Source organism: Hirsutella rhossiliensis (assembly GCF_020360975.1).
Source record: "Hirsutella rhossiliensis strain HR02 chromosome Unknown scaffold00005, whole genome shotgun sequence".
NCBI classification, from domain to species: Eukaryota; Fungi; Ascomycota; class Sordariomycetes; order Hypocreales; family Ophiocordycipitaceae; genus Hirsutella; species Hirsutella rhossiliensis.
In genome coordinates, this window is record NW_025408671.1 from 5,236,889 (window position 1) to 5,262,004 (window position 25,116).

The 25,116-nt window shown below is 51.9% G+C and overlaps 5 protein-coding genes across 5 annotated transcripts; 4 read left to right on the forward strand and 1 right to left on the reverse strand.

Moving 5' to 3' along the window:
• Positions 1-2,717: 2,717 nt before the first annotated feature.
• HRG_06115 (NACHT domain protein) lies at positions 2,718-3,604 on the forward strand (the record flags this gene model as incomplete). Its single annotated transcript, XM_044864586.1, has 5 exons — positions 2,718-2,750; positions 2,842-2,970; positions 3,016-3,241; positions 3,293-3,441; positions 3,497-3,604. The coding sequence occupies 5 exons, from the start codon at positions 2,718-2,720 to the stop codon at positions 3,602-3,604; spliced, it is 645 nt and encodes a 214-aa protein (XP_044721118.1).
• A 5,623-nt stretch (positions 3,605-9,227) lies between these two features.
• On the forward strand, positions 9,228-10,925 carry HRG_06116 (reverse transcriptase (RNA-dependent DNA polymerase) domain-containing protein; the record flags this gene model as incomplete). The annotated part of the gene is made up of 7 exons (XM_044864587.1): positions 9,228-9,516; positions 9,561-9,782; positions 9,833-9,963; positions 10,030-10,101; positions 10,157-10,483; positions 10,564-10,756; positions 10,840-10,925. The coding sequence occupies 7 exons, from the start codon at positions 9,228-9,230 to the stop codon at positions 10,923-10,925; spliced, it is 1,320 nt and encodes a 439-aa protein (XP_044721119.1).
• A 2,057-nt stretch (positions 10,926-12,982) lies between these two features.
• Positions 12,983-13,849, reverse strand: HRG_06117 (uncharacterized protein; the record flags this gene model as incomplete). The annotated part of the gene is made up of 1 exon (XM_044864588.1): positions 12,983-13,849. The coding sequence occupies one exon, from the start codon at positions 13,847-13,849 to the stop codon at positions 12,983-12,985; it is 867 nt and encodes a 288-aa protein (XP_044721120.1).
• Positions 13,850-14,684: 835 nt separating this feature from the next.
• On the forward strand, positions 14,685-17,395 carry HRG_06118 (GAG-pre-integrase domain-containing protein; the record flags this gene model as incomplete). Its single annotated transcript, XM_044864589.1, has 4 exons — positions 14,685-14,927; positions 15,002-15,738; positions 15,815-16,840; positions 17,053-17,395. 4 exons carry the CDS (start codon positions 14,685-14,687, stop codon positions 17,393-17,395), a joined length of 2,349 nt encoding a protein of 782 aa, XP_044721121.1.
• Positions 17,396-17,602: 207 nt separating this feature from the next.
• On the forward strand, positions 17,603-19,000 carry HRG_06119 (reverse transcriptase (RNA-dependent DNA polymerase) domain-containing protein; the record flags this gene model as incomplete). Its single annotated transcript, XM_044864590.1, has 3 exons — positions 17,603-17,738; positions 17,918-18,495; positions 18,707-19,000. 3 exons carry the CDS (start codon positions 17,603-17,605, stop codon positions 18,998-19,000), a joined length of 1,008 nt encoding a protein of 335 aa, XP_044721122.1.
• Between the last annotated feature and the right edge of the window lie 6,116 nt (positions 19,001-25,116).

The following is a 25,116-nucleotide window of genomic DNA, read 5'->3' on the forward strand; positions in this document are numbered from 1 at the left end:
CGAACGCCGCACCTAGGTCGCAGACAGGGCTCTTGGCCAATAAGAACGCAACGCTATCAGGGATCCTTTACTTTACTAGTGAAATATTGTCACGTGTCAAAAACAGTCAAATATAACAGTCACTTCCAGCATCACCTGCTAGAGTGTGCACTCTACTTTTGCCTAGCAAAATGACGTGACAATTAACGTACTTCACCACCTAGTGAGCCACTACCCCTGCACAAATCCAACCGTCCCCAATTCCATCGTCGCAGAACACACTAAAAATGGATAATCAATTAAATACTTATATAAATGGAGTCCTTAATTCCCGTGCAGGATCGGATATTATGCCCGGGCAATTTACACCTACTGCGGAGCCGTTGTGTGCCGGTTTTCACGGTCGCGCCAGACTGTACCCTTGACCCCTCGCCGTCACCCGCCTTCTCCTCTGCAAGGCGAAGACCTTCCTCAACAGCTAAATCACCCTTATCTAGGCTTTGCTATCTACTACATTCAACGCATCGTTTGGAAGCTCTCGACTTTAAGTGCATTTCAGCACTCAAGCACTCGCATGGACGGCTTGTCTAGAAGGTGGAACTAGGGACTGTTCACATCGACAAAACAGGCATTCTCAGATCTCTATCACGAAGCCTATTGGATAACGATTATAGACAAGAAATTAAGAATGCATTTTGAGGCCGTCGGAGATATCCCGTACGATCCACAGAAGGTCCTTTCCAGACAGAATGTGAGGACATTGAGTCCTCTACTTCAACCAACAACCCTCGATCCCTAAGGCTCAGTGAGTCAACTGTTGCCCAAAACGCCTCATAGCATCATGGAACTTGAGGTTCAAGTCAAGGCGATTCTGCAACATCGTACGAGGGCAGCGCATGAACAGGCCAGCCCAGCCGATCAGGCAGTGCGTCACTTAGCCGAGTTCGGCCAAATAGCGATGCACGGCGCAGCCCTTCTGTCGGATGAAAACGAGCGACTCCGAAGCGAAATCCAAAGGCAGATGAGAAAGAGGGATATTAGGCCGCTTATGCGTAGCTCATGGGGGTGTTTTAGTTGTGGAGAAAGGTCCTCGGCTTGCAGAGGGGAAGGCGGGTGACGGCGAGGGGTCAGGGGTACAGTCTGGCGCGACCGTGAAAACCGGCACACAACGGCTCCGCAGTAGGTGTAAATTGCCCGGGCATAATATCCGATCATGCACGGGAATTAAGGACTCCATTTATATAAGTATTTAATTGATTATCCATTTTTAGTGTGTTCTGCGACGATGGAATTGGGGACGGTTGGATTTGTGCAGGGGTAGTGGCTCACTACTCGTGACGGTAGCTACATTGTACTGGTCACATCCCATCTTTTAACGGCGTATCTGACAAGTCGCTACGTAGCTCTGGATCTCGTGACCTAGGTGCGGCATTCGCACACTCAAAGGGATGCGAGGTACTTAAGACAAAAGGCATATCAGCAATATGGTGGGGTTCAAAAAGTAGGCCTACTAGGGGGGTCTAAAAGTCGACCCCCCGCGCTTGAACATCAAGCACGGGGGGGCCATTGACTAGGAAAAGGGTCACTGACTGGGAAATGCCTGGGAGTACTTTACTTTACGGATATTTGGGCAGTAAGTGAAAGTACCCCTTGAGGTAGATTTATTTATCAGGGCGATCTAAATAAGCGGTATAATGCGGTACTTTCTATTACACTAATTTCTCGGCGAGATAGAGGTACCTTTCCTTTCCCAGTCAGTGACCCTTTTCCTAGTCAATGGCCCCTAGTAATCCATTATCGCCTTTTCTTTGCTCCTCCTCCCGCCCCTCTCAAAGGGACGGAGGGCTTCCTTATTTGACTGGCGGACCGCTTGCAGCCCCGCACCTGCTCCACCAATCAAAAGCCGGCACGATCTCGTCGTTCATTTCTCCTGCAGGCAGGTGCTCTTCCCGGCGGTTATCCGACCACATCCATTGGTCTTGAACCGAGGCTTCCAGGCTTCCACTGAATCAGGGGATTTTAAAGAGTAGTTAAATAGCGCAGTAGCATCACCCATCCAGCTGCACTGGTTTCGACAATCCTCCAAAATCCAGACACTTCCCTCCAGGCTTAAGGCATGTAGTATTTGATTCATTCGAGGTTCTACACTTGAATAAGGCGACGGAATCATCGCACCTCGGAAACGGAAGCACTCCAGCAACACGATGTCGACTTGGGCAAACCGAAATAAAAAGTTTCAGCACAAGATTTGTGGGAGACTCGACCGATTGCGGCGTTTATTTAGACATCCTCGGGGACATGTCCAGACAGAACCGACTTCGAGAGCCACTCAGGAATCATTCGTCCCTAAGGATGACGCAGCTCAAAGCCAAGCCGATCAAGGCAATGTCCTGTCGCTGACCTGCTTAAGCGGCTTCGAAGGGGATTCCTCAGTCAATGACGTCAATGACGCAATCGCTGGTGTTGGCATCGAAATAGAAATTACATCAGACCTTTGGAGCACAGCATACCGCGAAGCAGTGGACAACCTGGGAAAAGATATTAACGCTGCGATTCTCAAGGGCGACAATGCCTTGGAGCTATTTAAACAACTCGAAAAACTTGACGAAGACACAATGCAGGATTCTGCCTTCTTGAGGGGTGTGAGATATCTGCATTCTATCCAGGTTCCTCTGGAGTGTTTCAGGCTGGCATTAGACATAGCAATTCCGTTGGCGAGCATTCAACCTCCTGTTGGAATGGCTTTTGGTGTAGTAAAAAGCGTAACAGCGGTGAGTACACTCACTTTACGAAAAAAAAATTGTGCCTCTCGTTTCTGCGAGAGTCGTTACATTCGAGGCACTGACTTCACCTACCACATAGATTGCCATTAGCATTTCAACCGCTGACATCGAATTCGCGAAGAAAATCGGGGAAATGCTAGATCAACTCTCTTACATTGATGATTGCGATACACTTGGTCAGAGATCAAACAAAGTGGATATACATAAGGTAATGTCCCGTGTATCTATAGAAAGCATTTCTGACACTTTGCAGGCCCTCGTGTTGGTGTACCAGAAACTCCTTGAATTCTACAACGCCGCATTTGAGATACTATCCAGAAAGGGGGTGAAGCTGGTCATGAAGCTGATTGTGGAGAACGACCGTCTACCAAACATCATTCAAGACTTCCTGAGACATGCAGACAATCTTCGGAGACTTGTGCAGAACGCCACTTGGGAGATCGTTGAGGATATCAAAGCTATGCTCTACGACCATGAAAGTATGCTATCACACGCTGAACCAAGTCAGATGCATGCTAAGAAATCCTTAGTTGCAAGGTGGTTAGGTAGTGAGAAGACGAACCGGCAGAGCCAATACCACGCTTCGTTGCAGGATATTCGAGCCGATGAGGCCTGCTACTTTCTGCTGACAGACACCAGATTCGAGAATTGGTATCAGGGCAGCCAGTATAAGCAGCTAGTAATTCTCGGCAACATGGGGTGCGGCAAAACCGTTGCCATGTCTTTTCTTATAGACGAATTACGCCGACGAAACGAGCATCAATTGCCCCAGCCCAAGATATGCTACCACTATTGTCAAAACGACCAAACTGGCCAAGCTATTAACATACTTTCTGCTTTGACTCTCTCACTCCTTCAACAGTTCCCTGGTTTGAAGAGGCCATTTTTCGAGTGGTACAAGCAGGCCACTGCTTCCGGGATCGAGCCGGCGACGAGTTTCAAAACGCTAGAAGGCTGGTTCAAACAAACTCTCAAAACACTTGATCGCCAACTTTTCATCGTCATCGATGGTCTGGATGAGTGCGATGGAGTATGCAGAAACAGTCTTCTTAAGTCGTTGACAAATCTATCGCAAGATACGCCGAGGGTTAAAGTTTTACTGTCCTCGCGTCCTGAAGAGGAGATCCTGGAGCAATTGAATGGGATAGCCAAAATTGTTCTGCATCCGGACGCCGAGCGGGACAGACTTATCGTGGAAAAGACTGTCCAAATGCAATTATTCTATTTATCGGAGGACGTCAAGAGGACTGTTACGAAGACGCTATCGCATTTGGCACAAGGGAGCGCCATATGGACGAGAATGACGGTCAATCTCATCGGAGTCCGCCGATACAAGGCACCTAGTTCGATCCAAGCTCTGCTAGAGGATTTACCGCAACCTGACAAGCTCTCGGAGCTCTACGTCAACATTTTTTCACGATACACCTCAAACGACCCCGAGAACTTGAAACTTGCCACTGCAGCTCTAGAGATTCTTGCCATCTCCCGAAGGCCCTTAAGCATATCAGAACTTGCCTGGGCCGTCGCTCTGGATGTGAATCCAGAGAGGAACCTCAACGTGGATGCTCTTGCCAAGCTGGTAGATCATCAAAGAATCATGAGTCTGATCCAGCCATTTGTTTCTCACGTCAATTTCGACGACATGAGTAGGCGTCAAGTTAGGCTTGTGCACCAGTCAGTGAAGGACTTCATCATCAGAGAATGGGCACCAATTCGAATTTATCAGGATAGCTCGACAGTTTCAAAGCAAGCAGCAACAAAGGATGTGACTCTCAAGCAACGTACCATGAGCCTGGAAGCGGGCATCTTGGATGTGTGCATTAGATATCTTCTCTTGGATGATATTGATCGCATCGAGTTGTTTTCCGACGAGCATGTGGCAATTGAAGAACTGCCTCAGGATTGCAGCTTATTCGACGACGACGAACCGAGAGATTATGACCCCCACTGTACCTGGGAAGTATGGGAAGAAAACATGGTTCGCTACGATCCAATCAATCGCGGCTTCGGTGATTTCTTTGTCTACGCCTCATGCCATTGGATTGAACATTTTGGCGCTATATCAGCTGAACCTCTCCTTCCGGGCCGGGGAGATATAGAAAACCTATGTCAAGCGGGCTCAACGCGGCTGCAGAATTGGACCACTCAGAACTGTCGTCCAAACTGCACGATCAAGCCCAGATTCGTGTTTGATAGCAGCCTCTACGATCCCCTCAGCATCACTTCACTCTACGGCTCGGAATCGATGCTACACGGTATGCTTGAGAGCTCAGATTTTGATGAAGAAAAATTCCTCCCCAACACGGCGATGGGGGCTGCGGATCAAGTTCTCCAGTGGGGTGACTTGACGAGACTCAAGCCGCTCCTGCGAAGCAAGATTGGCCATCAAGTTCGAAACCTCGGCTTTTTTCGACTCGCCGTGAAACAATGGTCTAGTAGTCTTTCTGATAGACATCGCCAAGGCTGGGACGATGTCTTTGACCTCGTCGATGATGTGTTATACATGATGGTTGCGGAGCGATGGGGCAATGAGCTTTTGCGTATCGCTGCCAGCACGGGTTGCATGCCGATCATTCAACGGTTGATGGACAAAGCTCAGCACATGGTAGAGCTAAGGGCCGAGCTGCTAGACGGGCCTGAACATCGACTGATTGGAGACGCCGTCTTAGGGAACCACGTCGATGTTGTGGAGTATTTGTTGGGACAACAAGGCATCGAGGCCCACCTTCGATATCGCGACTCACAAGGCGAGAATGTGCTGCACCTCGCATCCAGACGTTGCAATCCCGCGATGTTTCAACATTTGGTACCTCGTTTCAAGGACGGTGTGCACCAGACAAACATGCGGAACCAAACGGCCTTGTTACGGATCATTGAGAGCTCTTCAAACTCACGGGATCGATGCGAATCGGCAAGGATATTGCTTTCAGAAGGTAGTGTCGACGAGAATGATCGTTTCGTGTTCGACCAGCAAGAACCATTGCAGGTAGCGGCGCAGCTTGGCGATCTAGACATGTACCGCCTCTTAATTCGCATCGGCAAAATGAATCCCTTACCAACCACAACACCGGTTGACGAGGTTCAAACAATATCGAAAGATGAGTGTTTGAACAGCGAGGGAAAATGATGCCGCCCTCGAGATGCCGCCCTCGAAGTTCTTGGGTCCACATGCAGATGCAAGATCGACACCGGCAGAAGTACCACTGTCATAAGGGGTACGGACCGTACGGTAGTCATTCAGTGGGTTCGCTTTGGAGGACTTGATACCATCCTTACTTCCCCTTTTCTCATTGCAGTCCGCGAGACGACAAATGGTGATCTGTGCATGCCTGACTAGCCATTCTCCGACTGAGTGTCAACGTGCAAAGAGACGCAAGAAGTGCAACATGATCTCAATACAATGAAGCTTGTCAGATATAGAGAAGGCGCTTAAGCGGAAGGTGTCGCATTCAGGATACGTATAATGAAATGCGCGGTTGATAAGCCATGTCATCGAACTTTCTAGATAACATTACAAAAGCACCGTGGGTGGCAAGTGGCAAATTCGCCACCGCAAGGCAGTCACATTCCCTCAGGACTAAGAAGACAGAACTTCTCACATTCATTTTTTAGATAGACGACAATGTATATTTTTGACTCTTACCCTCTACTTTCATTCCCTGTGAGAGAAGACGCTGATCCGAGCGAGAAATCGCTGACGCTGACGACGGCCGGAGATGGCTGTATCTCTCGCAGGGTAATAATTTGGAAAGGTAAGAGTCAACATGGCAGCCCCGTCCAGCAAGCGACCCTTCGCAACTGTACGGAGTAGGAAAAGTTATATTGCCTCGTATTGTTGCGGTAATCTATGTATAGCCAATCAGCCATAGTTAAATCGAGCCGTGTCTGCCGTGATCCTCTGGTGTCACAGGTCCCGGGGCCGGCCGACCGGTCATCCGGTAATCGGATTACCGCCCCGCCCCATGCAAAACCATGTCGTTTTCGAAGGCCCGGCCCTGCGGGGCTGGCGTTTTCTTAGTCGGATTACCGCCATCGGACGGCAAAATCGAAGGTCCACGCCCGCGGGGCGCGGCGCGAGACCTTCGATTTCGGTCTCGCTCACGCGCGTTGCGCTCCACCTCCCCACCTCCCTCCTCCACCTCCTCCATTGCCACCGTCGCGACGGCGACCGCCTGCACCATGTCAAACGCGATAGAGGATCCCCGGGTCAGGGCGGCCATTGAGCACTACCTGTTTAGGGGTGATATACGAAGGTGAATTTTTTGAAGATTTTGAATGAAGGATGAATCAAATGAATGGAATTTTTGGGATCTCGATTCAAAATCTTCAAGCTCCAATTTTCGCGATTCAAGTTGGGTTTGGGCCAATTCAGGCCATTCATGAATGGTTTGAAGGATCCCTAAACGAAGTGAATTTGGTGTGTACCTAAGCGATTGCAAAATACCTCAAAACTCCAATAAGTAGTATATAGTTTTATAGCCCTCTGAGAAGTGTCTTGATAATCCCGAATACCACAAAAATTAACTTACATAAATACTGATCCGCATGTCCTAGGCAAATCGCTGAAAATAAGCACTTTCAAAAGCTCTGCCGAATCCTCAAAATGCGTCGGTACAACGCGTTCGAATCGCCATTGTGCACGGTTACACACTCGTAGAGCCTCAATCCTCCGAAGCCTCCATTGTACCTAGACAAGGGTTGATATCGCAGACTTATTGGCTTGGGAAGCAAGAGGTTTGGGGGTGGGAGGTTCGGTGGGAGCCTCGGTAGGACCCTCGGTGGGAACTTCCGCCGGAGCAGGGGGTTTAGGAGGAGGATTCTCGCCTGAACGCAGATTAGCATTATACACTGTAACGGGCAAGCCGCTTTAACGGCGGCTGCGCCGCCTAGCTTCTAGAACCTTCCATTGGCTCGAAACTATAAAATGCTATTGTGCTCTCATGTAGTAGATTCTCTTTCTTTCTTTCTTTCTTCTCTATCTTGATAGTAAACAGCATAGGGACTAGTTAGTTGTATCAACTCACTAGAGGCCTTTCACATACTATCAAGATCACTGAAGACATTGAAGACACTGAAGACACCGAAGACACTGAAGACACCGAAGACACCGAAGACACTGAAGACACCAAACTGAGTCCCGTCGAACTATTAGCGTTCAGCGAAGTCGCGATGGCCGAAGATAACAACAACATGCAGCCGGACGTCCTCAGCGCCCTGGTTGCCGAGATACGAAGTCTGAGAGAAGAGAGTTCCCGAAGAAACACCCAGTTTGAAGAACGTTTTATTGCCCTGGAACTCCAACAACACCAGCAAGCCCGTTCGTCTGAACTCCTAGAGCCAACGCCATCTGTCACCCCGGCTGTCCCCATTGAGGACACCCGTGTGGTCGCCACTCACAACCCTCACCAACCAAGCGCCCCAAATTACGAGACATACCGAAATTCGGCGGCGACAAGGCCCAGTGGCGAAGCTGGAAACTAGAAACCGAAGGAAAGCTACGAGTCGACAAAGAAGCCCTTGGAGATGCAGAAGGCCACTTTATGTACATCTTCATGAGCCTAGAAGGCAAGGCTAAAGACAACGTGACCACATTTGTGGAGATGCAAACCGAGAAGAAAACGTTCAATGTTGCTGAACTACTCAACCGCCTCGAATTGCTGTACGGGAGAGGGATCGCAAGCAGAGAGCTACACGCAACCTGCATTCGATTAAGCAAGGAGAGAATGAACCGTTCACGTCCTTTTACCCCGCTTTGAGAGGAGATCGCCAATGCCAACGCCGAGTATTGGCCAGATGACAGCAAGATTTCCTACCTCCAGGAGGCACTAAACGATAAAATGAAAGCAGCCCTCATAGGCTCTGACTCTCTGCCATCAGCAGCTATGTTGGGCTGGCGAGGAGGTGCGATTCGCTGAGCAGCCAGATGGAATTGTTGGGTCAGTGGAAAAGGCCTCGAGGCAACACAAAGAGTTCGGACAACTATGACAACCACCAGAATCATGGAGGCCAGGCTGCCCAGAAACAGCCTGGCCAGAAAACCGAAGTTAGACGAGAGGATATGATGGAATGGGAACCAACTCTACAAGCATCCGCGAAAGTGAACGCTGCGCGCACCCGCAGTGATAAGAACACATATGGTTACCAATCCAAGCGACCAGAAGACCAAGCGCTGTTGGGCAAGCGTGCCAAGTGGGTCGACCAGGCCGAGATGGACGCCCGTTACCGTGAAGGGCGTTGCCTCCGTTGTGGAAGAGACAACTGCAGAATCGAGCGCTGTCCATTGGCTGCGCCTATCCGACCCGCAAACACGACCCGACGCACTCAGGTCAATGCCGTGACCCCGTCACGACCAGCGGTCACTAAAGCCGAGGTCGCCGAAGACGATACTTCTTCTCATAACGATGAAGATTCAGACTAGGGACACGCGGCGGCTGTGAGAGAATGGGATGTGAGCGGAAAAGCAAAATGGACGGAGAACCGTTCATAGCAGACGTCAGGGTGAACGGCACAGACTTCGTGCCATCTCTTGTCGACTATGGCTGCCTCTGCTACGGCGCGGTTAGCAAGCGCACATTTCACTCTCTCCAGTTGCCACATATACGCGTTCAGCCGCGTATCTTGGAGAACGCAGCCGGAGACGGCAAGGAGGTCAAAATCGACAAGATCACGTATGTGTCGATCGACCTCGATGGACATCAGCAGCATCGTGTTTTCATGTACGTCATCGACGATCTGAACTGGGATATGATCCTGGGTAAACGATGGATGGAAGACCAGGATGTTCACATCCATGCGAAGGAAGGATATCTCGAGATCGGGTCCAATGGAGTTCAACAGAAGCACGCCGTGACAAACGCAAAGGCGGCATTGGAGTTCACTCGGTCACGATGGCGGATATTGACAAGGCCCTAAGACCGAAACCGAAGACTGACGTAATGGAGAAGCTGCCACCACAGTACCACAAGTGGTCTCGAGCTTTCTCTCAGCAACTGGCCGACCAGCTGCCCCCTCATCGGCCAGGTGTGGACCTGAAGATCGAAGTGCTGAAAGACGAGCATGGCCGAGAGAAGCCCTACCCTGGGGACCGCTTTACAGCATGTCCCGCGAGGAGCTATTGGTACTACGGAAGACTCTCACAGAACTACTCGACAAGGGATTTATTAGAGTCAGCAGCTCGCCAGCCGCGGCACCAGTCCTTATGGTGAAGAAGCCCGGCGGAGGCATCCGCTTCTGCGTGGATTACAGAGGTTTGAACCATATAACGAAGAGGGACCGCTATCCCTTGCCCTTACTGAGCGAGACCTTGCGAACGATAGCCAAGGCAAGGTGGTTCACCAAGGTAGATGTTATAGCAGCGTTCCATAAGATCAAGGTCGCCCCGGCGACGAGGAAAGACAACTTTCAGAACGCGCTATGGATCCTTCGAATGGCTGGTAGTTCCATTCGGCCTGACAGGCGCACCAGCAGCCTTTCAGCGGTACATTAACAGCGCGCTCCAGGATTACCTAGACGATTTTGTGTCAGCATATATCGACGATGTCCTGATCTTCTCCTCTGGAAGCCTGCAAGACCACCGCGACAAGGTCGGCAAGGTCCTCCAACGACTGATGGACGCCGGGCTGCAACTGGATATCAACAAGAGTGAATTCGAAGTCAAGGCTGTGAAATACCTTGGGTTTATCATCGAGGCGGAGTGTGGGATCCGAGTCGACCCTGAGAAGGTTGAGGCTGTGAAGGAATGGGCAACCCTGACGAATGTTAAGTCCGTGAGGAGTTTTATTGGATTCGCGAACTTCTACAGGATGTTTATGCCAGAGTTCTCGGTGATAGCGGAGCGCTAACGCGGCTAACGAAGAAGGACGTGCCATTCCGTTGGGATGAATTGTGCGAAGAAGCCTTCGAGAAGCTCAAGGACCTGTTGATCACGGCCCCGATCCTTGCACACTTCCATCCAGAAAGGAGACTATCGTGGAAGCAGACGCTTCAGGATTCGCGTCGGGAGGCGTGCTCTTGCAGAGAGATGATAAGGATGGACTGGTACGACCTGTCGCATACTTCTCGAAGAAACATTCGGCAGCCGAAGCGAACTACGCTATCCATGACAAGGAGCTACTCGCCATTCTCAGATGTTTGGAGCAGTGGGACCAGAGCTACGGGCAGTAGAGCACTTCAAGATCCTAACGGACCACAAGAACCTGAGGTACTTCTACTCGGAAAGGAGGTTGACAGAGAGACAAGTGCGGTGGTCGGAGTTCCTGTCCAGGTTCCAATTCGAGCTCGAATGGAGGCCGGGCCGCAAGGGCGGATTGCCTGACGCACTCTCTCGACGGGACCAGGATATGCCGGCCAACTACTCCGATGAACGACTAAAGGGACGCATTATGAGGCTATTCCAAAATGATCACCTTAGAAGGGTCCCAATATCGACATTGTCTACCAACACCGAGGGTGCCCAGGAAATCAACTTCGGAAAGAGATCAGGATATTTGAAGATGAGGAGTTACAGCAGCTGTGGCACGCCGCACGGCAAGAAGACAAGCTTTATCAAGAACTCACGAAGCTGGTAGCAGATGGAGCGAAGAGTTTGCCAACAGACTTACAGAAGGAGAAGGTTGTCAGCATTTCAGAATGCTCATTAGACAATAGAGGCCTGCTGTGCTTTAGAGAACGCGTCTGGATACCCGGTTCGGAGCCGCTACGTACAAAGATCATCCAGGAAACTCACGACTCTCATATCACCGGACATCCTGGAAGGGACCTCACGTACTCGACTCTGTCGAGACGCTTCTTCTGGCCGGGTGCCGCTAGCGATGTACGTCGGTTTGTGCGCAACTGCGAGGTTTGCGGACGAAACACCATCTGGAGGGATACAAAGAAAGGACTCCTAAAGCCGCTCCCTATTCCGCAACGCATATGGAGCGAAATTACCATTGACTTTATTACTGACCTCCCACCGTCGGGGAAAGATGGCGCGACGAACTGCATGGTGGTCACGGACCGACTCACCAAAGGCGTCGAACTCGAAGGATTGAACGATATTTCCACAGAAGCGGTTGCAAGAAGACTCTTCGAACGACACTACCCTGTCCATGGCATCCCAACGGCTATAACCAGTGATCGGGGTCCCCAGTTTGTCAGTGGTATGTGGAAAAGTTTCTGTCAGATGCTAGGGATCGAGCAGCGGTTGTCGACGGCGTACCATCCACAAACCGACGGTGCAACAGAACGAATGAACCAAGAGGTAGAGAGGATTCTTCGGATATGGACGAATTATCTGCAGGAGAACTGGTTAGACTTGCTTCCAATCGCGATGGCGACTATTAACGAGAGGAAGCAACCTCCACCGGACTGAGTCCGTTCTTCTTCATGCACGGCTACCACAACGAGCCAATCCAGTTAGTTGAGCATCGAAGAACGGAAGACACGACGCAGGGGGAAGCGACAGCGGAGGATTTTATTCAGAGACTACAGGACGCCACGGAGTTTGCGCAAGCAGCGATAGCTATGGCCCAGGAAATACAGCAAGCGCAAGCCAACAAGCACAGGACAGCCGCACCGAGATACGAGCCTGGGGATTGGGTATACCTCAACTTGAGAAATGTCAAAACATCGCGACCCTGCAAGAAGCTCGATTGGCTACATGCCAAATATCAAGTGCTCGCGGAAGTTAGCCCACATGCCTACAGGTTGGATGTGCCTGGGCGCATCCATCCAGTCTTTCACGTCGACCTACTCCGGCCAGTCCCCGGAGACCCATTGCCTTCGCAGAAACTCGATCAAGAGAGTGCCCACCGGTGCTGGTGGACGGCGAAAAGATGTACCTTGTTGAAAGAATTCTGGACGAAAGAATGGAAGGTACGCATAAGAAGGTGCTCGTAAATGGCATGATTACTCGCAGCCTACGTGGGAACCCCTTACTACTATTCGACACACCGATGCATGGAAGCAATGGAAGAAGCATAAAAGGAGTGTCACCTTCTCAAGTCATCTTGCCACAGATTGCCACGATCCCCCGGAAGAGGAAACGTTGGAAGGGAGGGAGGTAATGTAACGGGCAAGTTGCTTTAACGGCGGCTGCGCCGCCTAGCTTCTAGAACCTTCCATTGGCTCGAAGCTATAAAATGCTATTGTGCTCTCATGTAGTAGATTCTCTTTCTTTCTTTCTTTCTTCTCTATCTTGATAGTAAACAGCATAGGGACTAGTTAGTTGTATCAACTCACTAGAGGCCTTTCACATACACAAACAATGAGGGTATATTCATACCATTTACCAGCATTCCCGGAATGTGGTCTGGTCTCCAAATAATACTATTAGCGAAGGGCAAGATGTCATACTCCATGGCCGCCTTGATCAACGCCTGATCGATCTTATCTTCCTGAGTATAAGCACTCCGTAGAAGTGTTAGTACTCGCGCTGTATCTGCCTTCAAAGCGTGACGGCGGATACCGAATTCGTCTCTACAACCGCTGAAGAGGCGTTCCACGTCAACTTCAGAGCCAGGGACAGAGAGGAGATCACGCGCCGCCGCAGCCAAAAGTGGCCACTCCTCCTTGTGTTCTTTCCACCACTTCCGTAAGAAGTCTGGAGACTTTGCAATAGACTCGTCGAACTCTATTCGGGAAGTTGCAAACCACCGTTCAAGCTCCGAAATAGGGATCGCCGCGCCCGCCTCCGCCTCCTTCGCCTTCTTCATTTGGATGGCTCTCCACTGCGCAATGGAGACTCCTTGAGGACGCTCAGCTGGTCTGGATTGGCTCATAGATGAGTTTGTGGCATCCAATGTTGCTAGCTCCGGCCACTCCGTTCTGAAATACTTCTTGACTTTAGCCATAATCTCAGAGTATTGATCCGGTATCATCATTTCTAGTTGGTGAGTTTTATAACGCGGATCCAGGATGTGAGCTGCGAATAGCATCATTTGATCGTCAAGCTTCTTCATATATGTAACGTGTTTTGCTTTGCCCTTCGAGAAGGCGTTTCGAATGGACATATCAAGGTCTGAAAAGTCGCCAACCCCTTCGACTACATCATCAAGGAGAGCTTCCAAATCCCAATAGATATCGAGACTTTGTGAGATCTGCGGCATAGCTTCGGAGACTTTCAGAGTGTGGTCTTTAAACGGCTTCAGAACCTTCCGTAGTTGATAGAGCGCGACAATCTCTTCCGATAAGGGCAGGAGGCACTTGACTTGCTGGTGAGTATCAACGAACTCGGTATATTCTGCCTCTGTTGAAGTGGGTCATCAGAAACCCTGAACCCCTGAAAGGCTCTCTGAGGAGCCTCTGACACTAGCTTGGAAGTGATATATTAAGGTGGCATTTCTCTGTATTTACTCACAGATTTCTTCAACCTTCAATGAACACTTCATCCGCTACACAGCCTTCAACAGGTTATGAGCCCGGGAGGCCAACTGCAAAGAGATGAGTTTGACCAAACAGCTTAATCACACAGCTAACTACACAGCAAGCACAGCAGCACGATAACCGCAAAGATCCTATAGGCTCTCGCGAGCCTCTTCCACTGCGCACCATGACAGTCACCTCTCTCTTGCACATACAGACAAATCGAATCTGCTATCACGAAGCTGAAATCGACACAATCTCCCCCTTTTACGACTGTGCCGAATACACCCAGGAGCCACATTGACCCAATCCTCCTACAATTCCTAACACTACTGATCTCGCAGGGGCTGAAATTTGAAGGTGTGCATAAGAAAAGGGGTAGTGGCTGAAACCAAGGGGGAAAATGGTCCCATCCAAGGATCCGCGATGTGTCAAGTGCAAAGGCATCGTCCTCAGCAGCCCGCTCGCCTCCTCCACAAGACACAGAGCCCTTTGCCAGCCCAACACACTTCGTCTTCCTTATAGCTAGCAAGCGTACGGTCAAGAAGCACGTGCTGCAAAGCATCCTCAGCAGCAACGATGAGCACGTCCAACTCCTCAGGCAGCAGCCTCTCGATGTCCAGCGTCACTGGGATCCTCAAGCTGTCTTCACAAACCGGATGGATCACCTGGAACAGGGATATCAGGGACCTGCTAACCGTGGCAGGGTACGGAGACCTTCTTCCGGGCGGTAGGAAAGCCGTCCAGCCAGCCCAGCGAGACGAAGAGTCAGAAAACGTCTTCGAAGATAGGCTTGAAATCTGGCTAGACAGACAGACCAGGGTTAAAGCAGTCCTCTGCAACCGACTTAGCTTTCTAGCCGTGAGGATGTCAAGCACCTAGAAACGGCCGCGCAGATCCTCCAAGCCATCGAGGCGCGCTACAAGCCCAGTGGCAGCGCTTGCTTCCAGGAGCTGGATAAGAAGTACATGGACCTGACTCTCGATGTCTGTACTGATGTCATGGACTTCGCCGAAAAACTCCGACAAGCCCGCTCAGAGCTGCTAGAGCTCGACGTCTCTTGTCAAATCGGGGAACCCCAGTTCATCAGCAAGTTCCTCACAGGGCTAGGTCCAGCCTACGAGGTGTTTCTCACAGCATTCTATCAGCAACACAACCTGCTGCCAAAGAGGGACCTTGCTGGAGCAGTCAAAAGACCAGCAGTCTCCTTCGAAGAAGCCATCGCCGCTGCTGAACACGAAGAACAGAGCCAGAAGCAACGAGGCGCCACCGCCGGTCAAGCTCTTGCCATGACTCGGAGAGACAGAGACGTGCCCGTCTGCACCCACTGCAAAAGGAAAGGACACACCGTGGATAAGTGCTTTAGAGTCCATCCAGAGCTCAAGGCCGACTTCGACAAGAGACATGCAGAGAGACTCAAAAAGAAACAGGATCATCGCGGCAGGCAGGAGCCCACTACATCTTCCACTACACCTTCCATCACAGATATCCAGACCGCCCTAGCCTACTTGCAAGGTCAAGCCAATGACCAACCACAGTCGCAGTCACAGGCTCTTGCCAACCTCGCTATGCCCCGTTTCACCTTCCCATGCACGATACACCTCGCCCTCCTGGTGCTGCCAATCCAGTGGGAGTGCGTGATGATCTGGATCCGGCAGCACTGGCCGCTCAGCACACGCTGCTTTCACAGATCCACATCCTCGACACAGGCGCCTCACAGCACATCTTCTGCCGCCGAGGCAAATTCGGCCTTGCTCCCTACACTGGTCTTCCTACGCAGGGGCCAAGGGAGCCCAATTCCTGCCCATGGGCGCCGGCAGCTATGACCTGCCAGTGAAGGTCTGTGGGAAAGACCACATGCTGACCTTCCAAGACGCCCTCTGTGCCCCTGACGCAGGCGTCAACCTGGTGTCCGTCACAGCTCTCGGCAAGCAGGGGTGCTGGATCCTTGGCAATGGCGAGCACGCTGCCATCGTTAAAGGCGGCCAGATTGTGCTGACGGCCACTGTGGCTAATGGTGTCTACGTGATTGACGAGCCAAACAGAGACATCAACGCCGCACTGGCTAGCCTGCGTACTCGGGATCCTGACCTGACCTTCTGGAACGAAGCTACTGATGAAATCAGGCGTCATAGCAACCTTTCTGTCGTCAGCAGCGACCCAGCTGCCCTCGTCACCTCGCAGGTCCAAGATCCCAACCTACGCATCTGGCACGAGAGACTGGCCCACCTCAGCGAGCGCAACATCAAGAGGCTGCAAGGGATGTCCACTGGTCTGCGACCCCAATCGCCACAAGACCCGTGCGAGGCCTGCGCTATTGGCAAGATCAAGGAAGGATCTCACAGGCACTCTATTCGAAAGGGAACCTGGCCGCTAGAAAGTCTGCATATTGACATATGTGGGCCGTTTCCGGACACTGGATACGACGGCAGCAGATACTGGGTGGCCATCCTAGACGACTACACTCAGTACGGATGGACCTTTAGCGTGGCCACCAAAGACAGCCTCTTCCCGATCTTCCAGGCGTTCCTTCAGAAGCATGAGACGCCTACCAGGCGATGCCTCTACGTGCGGATGGACCTAGGAGGTGAAAATCGCTCCACGCTGCTAGATGCCTTCTGCACCGACAAGGCGATCGAAGTCATCTACGCCGCCACGGAACAGCACCAGCAAAACGGGGCCATTGAGGTCTTCCATAGGGTCCTAAGCGAGAAGCTCAACCCTACGCTAATTCGGTCCGGCCTCGAGCGCAAATGGTGGCCCTACTCCAGAGCATCACCTACGTCCGCAACTTGTCTCCTACAGCCAAGTTACCTACAACACCGTACGAAGCCTGGCACGGCGAAAAACCTGATGTTACCCATCTTCGAGTCATCGGATCAAAAGGCTGGGCACTACTGCCAGCAGCCAAACGCAGGAAGCTGCAGCCTAAGGGTATCCCGTGCAGAATGCTGGGGTACCAAGGGCACTGTAACTACATCCTGCTTGATAGCAGCAACAGGGTCTTCGTGTCTCCCAACGTCATCTTTGTCGGACACGTCGCCAAGCCTACGGTCTCTGAAAGACAGCCCAAGAGGCCCAAGACTGGCCAAAGCCTTGACCAGCTGATCCGGGAGGAAGGCCAGCAAGCCGAATGTCCGCCTCGGACACTTCGCAACGGCAACAATACAACAGCCGACACCGCGTCTCTCTACACACAGCAACTTCCACAGCGCTCTCGCCCGAGCCTGAAGATAGCCAAACCTCAGATTCCACGCGAGACCTGTCTGACAGCTCTGAAGACAACATAGTGTCCCATAGAGACGAGTCGGACGACAGTGCCCTGCTCGACCTGCTGGAAGAGACAAGCCCCGAACCATCTGTTTACTCAACTATCCATGCCGCTGCTGATCCGATCAGGCCGTCGGTCAGAAGGTCCACCAGACAAAGAGTTCCCCTCTGCGCTATGGCTATAATTTCGATCACGCCTTCGCAATGGCTATGGCCATCTCACAGCAATGGGAAGACCACGAGCCCTTGCCTTCAAACAGGCCATGCAGTCAGATAGCGCCAAGAACTGGCACGCCGCTATGGCGGACGAAATCCAGTCCCTGCAGGTCAACAAGACCTGGGAGCTCACTGACCTCCCGCCAGGCAGGAAGGCCCTACGAGGAAGTGGGTTTATAGGCTGAAAAGAGGGACCGACGGCCAAATCGTCCGCCATAAGGCCAGATTCGTTGCAAAGGGCTACGAGCAACAGGAAGGCATCGACTATAGCGAAACCTTCGCCTCAGTGGTCAGGCCAGAAAGCTACAGAACAATTTTCGCCATAGCCGCCGCTGAAGACCTAGAGATCGAGCAAATGGATGTCAAGACCGCTTTCCTCTACGGGGACATCGACGAAGAAGTCTACCTCGAGCAGCCAGAGGGCTTCGAAGACGGCACTGGCCGCGTCTGCAGGCTCAAGAAGGCCATCTATGGGCTCAAGCAGGCGCCTCGCATCTGGTTCCACACCATCACCAAGTTTCTTGAGACACTAGGCTACAGGCCCATTGCGGCAGACGTCAGCGTCTTCGTCCGTGGCAAGAGCATCATTGCAATCTACGTCGACGACCTACTTCTCACTGGAGCCTGTCCTCGGGAGGTCCAACGGATCAAGGATGCCCTCAGCAAACGCTTCCAGATGACTGACCTAGGTCCCTGCTCCCATTACCTAGGCATTAAAGTCACTAGAGATAGGGCCAGGCGTCGGATCGAACTGTCCCAGCGAGCCTACATTGAAAAGATCCTAAGGACCTACAACATGTCAGACTGCAACCCAACGGACACCCCTATGGCCGCAGATCCGCTCCAACCACCCGCAGAGGACTGGCACGCCCCTCCCAAGGACCAGGCCGCCTATGCCAAGAGGGTAGGCTCACTGATTCTTAGAGGGACCACTGCAGCCGATCCAAGGCTACACTGACGCAGACTTCGCGGCGGACCTGCACACCCGACGATCGACGTCAGGCTTCTTCTACAGCCTCGGCTCAGCAGCCATCAGCTGGACCTCCAAGAGGCAGCCCTGTGTCACGCTCTCATCCACAGAGGCCGAATACGTGGCTCTGACCCAGTCAGCCCAGGAGGCCATCTGGCTGCGTTCCCTAATGAAGGACCTAAGCCACCCACAGGCTGGGCCAACAGCCATACACGAGGACAACAAGGGCGCTATAGATCTGGCCAACAACGCTCAGCACCACTCTCGCACTAAGCATATCTCTCTTAAGTGGCACTTCATCCGAGAGAAGGTTGCAGAAGGGACCGTCAGCCTTATCAAGATCGAAGGCACCAAGCAGCCTGCTGATGGGCTCACCAAGGCCCTGCCACGAGATGCCTTCCTCCGTTTCCGGGACTCTCTAGGCGTCAAGTCCGATTAGAAGCACCACACTGCTCAGCCTCTAATCGAGTGGGAGTGTCACAGGCATCTTCGGCCCTCCTTAGGCACTCAAGCCTCTACACACTGACGGAGCTCTGAGGCCACTCCGCGAGATCAATCTGGCCCTCCCTTGGCGAAGACCCTTCTGCAAGAAGGCAGCCACACTGACGGAGCTCTGAGGCCACTCCGCGAGATCAATCTGGCCCTCCATTGGCGAAGACCCTTCTGCAAGAAGGCAGCCACACTGACGGAGCTCTGAGGCCACTCCGCGAGATCAATCTGGCCCTCCATTGGCGAAGACCCTTCTGCAAGAAGGCAGCCACACTGACGGAGCTCTGATGGCCACTCCGCGAGATCAATCTGGTCATCCCTCCGCAGTCCACGCGTTGCAAGCAACGAACCCGTAGGCGCGCTATTTCCCTGTGTTTTTTACCCACGAAAGTGATTTTGGGTTTTAGCGAGGGCCTAGACGGGACTATCGTTGCCGCTGCACGGCACCTTGACTGTCTGACAGAGCCGCCCTTCAAGCGAGTTTGAGGTGGGTCATCCGGACCCTGAAAGGCGCTCCCAGGGGTTCTGTCAGCCGCTTGAAGTGGCATATTAAGGAGGTCACCCCATTAAGGTCATTACTATTTCACGTTACCTAAAGTGGCGCACTCTTTCCCAATATTTTTCACCCATAAAGAGGTGTTTTTGGGTTTTAGCGAGGGCCCTAGGAACAGCACACTGCTGCACAGCACCTTCGCCTGTCTGTCAGAGCCGTCCTCAGAGCGAGTGGGAGTGTTGAAGTGGGTCATCAGAAACCCTGAACCCCTGAAAGGCTCTCTGAGGAGCCTCTGACACTAGCTTGGAAGTGATATATTAAGGTGGCATTTCTCTGTATTTACTCACAGATTTCTTCAACCTTCAATGAACACTTCATCCGCTACACAGCCTTCAACAAGGACGGCATGGGAAGTCTCGCACCGAGCCGACGGGAGGGGCCTTTTTTGTCTGCTTCTTCTTCTGCTCGGGCGAGCAAGTTAGCAGCCGCTTCTTCTTCATAGAAGAACTTATTGGATTGTACGGTAATCTTGGCCGTGGATTTGCGGGCGTTGGGTCGGACCAATCCTCTACCCTTGACTATTTTATTCCTGCTGGGCGAGTCCCCATCCATCGGGCCAGCGACTGCAGTTTCACTTACGATAGCGGAATCTGCTGTGGACATGACAACGCTGCTGACCATTGGCTTTCCACGGCAATGATGATATAGAAGGGAAAGGTAGGAACTAGGGTTGGAAGGGATCTGGGTTCTGTAAATATTTGCGGGTGAGCAGCGTCGATCTGTTCCTGGTTTGGTAACCGTTCCACGAACAGCCCCCTGGCACTAAGCCGCTGCGGGCCAGCGGCACCACCGCTGCGGGAAAACGCGGTAAGTCAATTTATATCGCTGTCCCCCTTTTTCCTGGTATGAGGACTAAGAAAATCACCATCCCTTCGACGTTACCGGCAACAATGGCACGTCCGCCCAATCCAATCGATCAATACCGTACCTATATCACTCATCTATACCTCAACGGTGTCTCGCGAAGCAAGATTAAGTATAAGCTTCGGAAGCATTACCATGTCGCCGTCAATCTCAGTACACTCTCTCGCCGAATCGCAAACTGGGGTCTCCCGCGCCAGCAAGCCCGTACCAAAGAAACTCCAGAGCTGATAGAAACCATCCGTGACCTGATCTTTCGCGTTGGGCTTACCGAGAAGCAGACGCTGAGCGTGCTACAAAGACAAGGCTGGCCGATCACGAAACGAGGTCTAAAGCGCATCAGACTTCACCCGGACCGCCGCTGGGTACGCAGGCTCAATAGTGACGAGGAGCGCCTTGTGTTGCTGGAAAAGACAGAACAGGTTATCATCGAGATGACGCGACGGTCCAATGCCATTTCGGGATATGGCAAAGCCTTCTCCAGCCTTATCTTCGTCAGCAAAAGCAGCTCTGGGTCCCGAGAGACCCCCTCTTTGCGATGTACAAAATCATGTTCCCAAATGAGGTCGAACTCCGAAAAAGGATGTTTCGGAGGAAGAAGGGACAGTTTCTTGTCCCAGGACCAAACTACCAGTGGTGCATTGACGGTCACGACAAGCTCAAGGCGTATGGATTCGAGATATATGCAGCAATCGATGCATACTCGCGCAACATTATCTGGTTTTATATTGGCCACTCCGCTACAACTGCTTTGAGCGTATTGAAGCAGTACTTGGCCGCGTGTGGCGCCTACGGCTTTCGGCCACGGTATTTGCAAGCAGACAGGGGGAGCGAAACGCCATTGGTCGCAGCAGCACACTGGAACTTTGTCTTGGCAACAGACGGGCGAGTGGAATGGCATGGGCAAGTTTTCCAACAAGGAAATCGACTAAAGGATTCGTACAAGGCGGCTCCAAGTACGAAGAACGTTAAGATCGAGAGTTGGTGGAGCGCATGCTGCATGTCTCGTCCCGGCAGTGGGTAGACTACTTTGGAGAACTCGCCAGGACGGGGACTTCGACGGCGATATGCTGGAAGATCAGATTTCCATCTACGCCGTCTTCGAAGACTTACTACGCCGAGAACTCTTCGACTTCGTGGAGGCGTGGAATCTTCATCGGATACGCCTCCAAAGAACCGTCCCCATGTGGTCCACGGCCAGCCCTGGATGAACTACCATTACCCCGACCCAGACAAGGCATGCAATTGGGGTATCCGATTGACCGCTCCATTCTAGACGAAATGGAGCGGCCGTTGGCTGATATTGACATTAGCACGAGTTTGGAGCCGGAGACAAAGAACTGGTGCCGCCAAGTTCTCCTTGAAATGGGCTACGATCACGTAGTCCTTGGAACTCACCAGGAGCCGGACAAGTTGCGACCTTTCAAGCGTTTTTACCTTGGTCTTCGAGATAAGATAATTCAACATATCGAAAGTGGCCGACAGCCTACGCTGGCATACCGTAAAGCGCCAACTGGAGGCGTTGCTGAATATGTAAAGCGAGGAGCAATTTGAGGCATAAAATAGGCGTGTTTTTCTTCTTCTAAATCCTTCTTTCCTCCTACTAATGCCAACGCCTATATCCGTAGTTATACCTGATTCCTGAATAGGTGGTCATTGCGAGGTTGACATCATGTCGCGCCAAGGCACGGACCAAATACGGCTTATAATAGCCCTGTAAAGCCGGCGACAAGGATTACCCTCACATATAGCTAAAGAGTCTTCAGTATAGCCGTCAATAGCTACATTATAGTACGGATACTACAGACTTCAACAAGCTGCTGCCATGGAATGCATACGAGATGATGCAAGCCGGCACCTCCGGACACCTTGACCTTGTTGATTAGTGGACCGCGGGCTTGCCGAAGCCATGTACCTGTCGCGAAGCACGTCTGAGATCTTGAGCTCGGGGTGATAAGGGGTATATACAGCCAAGTGTAACGGGCTAGACCCTGCTGGACAAGGCAGTGCCTTGTCGGTAGATGAGTTAGGTGGGCGGGCACAGAGTAAATTATTTCATACATCATATACCTTCATGCGCGAGGCTTCGATTTTTTTCGCCCGGCTCAGCTAGCAAACATAGCCCCGCGAGTGTCTTGATCCTCCTTCGGTGTCGATGTTAGCTGGCAGGGATAGCCCTGATACGAAGTACCCCCTTGTGCAAATTAGAACACGCTACGAAGTACGAAGAACGAAGTAGCTATATCCGAGTTGCAAAGCATGCCAAGACCGAGACTCTAATTTCGAGTTTTTTAATTCGATGAAAGAGGCTATCTATCTGTCAGCCGCTATGTACGTAAGGCCACTTTCCAGCATAGCTGCTGGAGTGAGCCTTCCAATTTGCTGCGTGGTGCTGTGGGCGTGGTGCTGTGGGCGTGGTGCTGTGGTTGAGGCCCTGTCCCGACACTATCTCTACGTATAAGTAGCCGACTTTGTCGACGCAACTAGGATTCCCCAGACCTTTCTCGTCGTCGTTCAACAAGACAAGTGTGCCATTCGGGATCCTTCAAACATGAGTATTGTGCGCTCACTCAGTATGGCTGTTTCAGCCGCGCTACTGTGGCTCTTTTGGCTGGGCTGTGGTAGTGCTGGAGACCCTACATCCCCGAGCGTGTCAGGAAACCTTGAAGCACCCAACACTTTTCACTCGCGCCAAGATGGTCAGAAGTTCGTCTGGCGCGGAGATGCTAGAGACGATAACACGATTCGGAGAGCCGGCGGATTCAGACCCCGAGGCAACTACGTCAACGATACGGAAGCATACGATCTTGAGCGTCATAAGCAAGGCGCAGTCGCATGGAAAGATGACCAGTATAACAGCGGAGAATCGAGTGCGGAAAGTTGCTCACCGTCCGAAATGGGCTGGGCAAGTGCTTACGTGTCGACGGCACATTCGTCCAGCGCGGTATCTCGTTTCCCATGGATCTACCTGATTCGCGGCACTCCGAATATGATAGACACAGTGCGAGCACTTGACGCGGACGACAATGAAATGGAATTCGCAGCCCTTGGAGGCATCCTCTGGTCACAGGTGGTGGGACACATGCCGCTGGAAACTTTGAACAGCCTGCATGGTGAGTATCCATATGGGATCCCCGACGATGTCGCTGTCGCAAACGTCGTTCCAAACCCCCAGTACGACACGGAACGGTTTCGTGACTCTGTCGCCGACAGTTCGATGGCAGAGGGCTACTCGAGAGGCTCCATGCAAGCGGCAATAGAGTTCATGAACCGGCCTAATGTCGGCCAGGTTGTCGGCTGGACGGGCCAGTTTCCGCTGCTCCCAATCGACTCTCCTTGTCTGTCGCCGTCGGCCAGTTCTGAGGAGACCAGTTCTGAGGAGACGCAGGGCGCGAATTCCTCCCCTCAACAACCAGGGCAGCAAGTTTCCGGATCCGGACTCACGGACAGCGAAATTTTGGACATCGCGGCATTCTTGCGCGAAGTGGACGGCTCCGGGCCCCTGTTCCCAGAAGATGTTGATCCAAGAGAGGGAGAAGCTGCTACCGTGAGGGAATTCAGGGACCGTCTCAGAGCACGTATCGCGTCACTTCAGGAAGGTCTTCGAAACGCGCAGCCCAACCATACGGGACTCAACCTAGTCGGAAATCTTGATGAAGCCGACAACATGTTGCAAGGGCAGCGTGGCATATCTTTCATCAATTCTGCATGCAGCTCCTCGCATACCCACATGCACAAAAAATCGAAAAGGGGGCCAGTGATAACCGCCGATTTATGTAAGGACCCCGTCAAGGTATTCGAGCATGCTGTTACGAGTGCTGATTTTACCATAGTCACTCAAGGATGGCAAACGCCGGGATTGAAAGCCATGTGTGAGAAACTCGCTGCCCTAGCACAAAAGAAACGTGAGGGGAGTGGAGCAGAAGCCGGCACCGCGGCATGCACTCATTTCGAAGAGTTAAAGCTCGGAATACAATTGGGCAACAGTTTTTTTGACGGGACCTTCGACACGCTCCACCTTGCCTTTAACGATAATGAAAAACACACTATTGCGTCTAGTCCTTCAGCTGGCTTTCACGACTGGCAGAACATCGATATCAAGGCAACTTTCGGCTCCTCGACGGTCGCGGTAGACCATCTCATCCAAGTCCAGATCCGCCAGGTGCACGATTCCTTCATGGGCGGTGTCTGGTTCTTGCAAGGTATGTCGCTCCCTTGATGAACCCTCAGCTCCGAAGCGAAAGCCATGGCGCTCAGTGTATTATTAGGCTTCAAATTAAAAGGACGATGCGCTGGCTCACTTACCGAGATCCAACTTGACAAGTTTCAATCAGTCAATCAAGCAGCCCAGACACCCAAATGGGTTGAAAAAAATTACGAATGGCCCGCTTGGAAAAGCACTATCGATGCTAAAAAGGACTGGCGTTTGCTGGTCGACTGCCCTCGTTTTAATCACCTCCAGGTGGATTTTTCGTTGAGCAACTCTTTTTGGGCCGGAACCTGGGATGATTTATACATCGGCTTCCGAAAAGAAGACACAAACAAGCGCGATACCAAAATTGCAGAGAAACCTCATCGGGGGACAGAGTATTCGAAAACCATCAATCTCACGGAGGTTTTTGAGTCAGAAAGCGTTCTCGTACGAGATATCA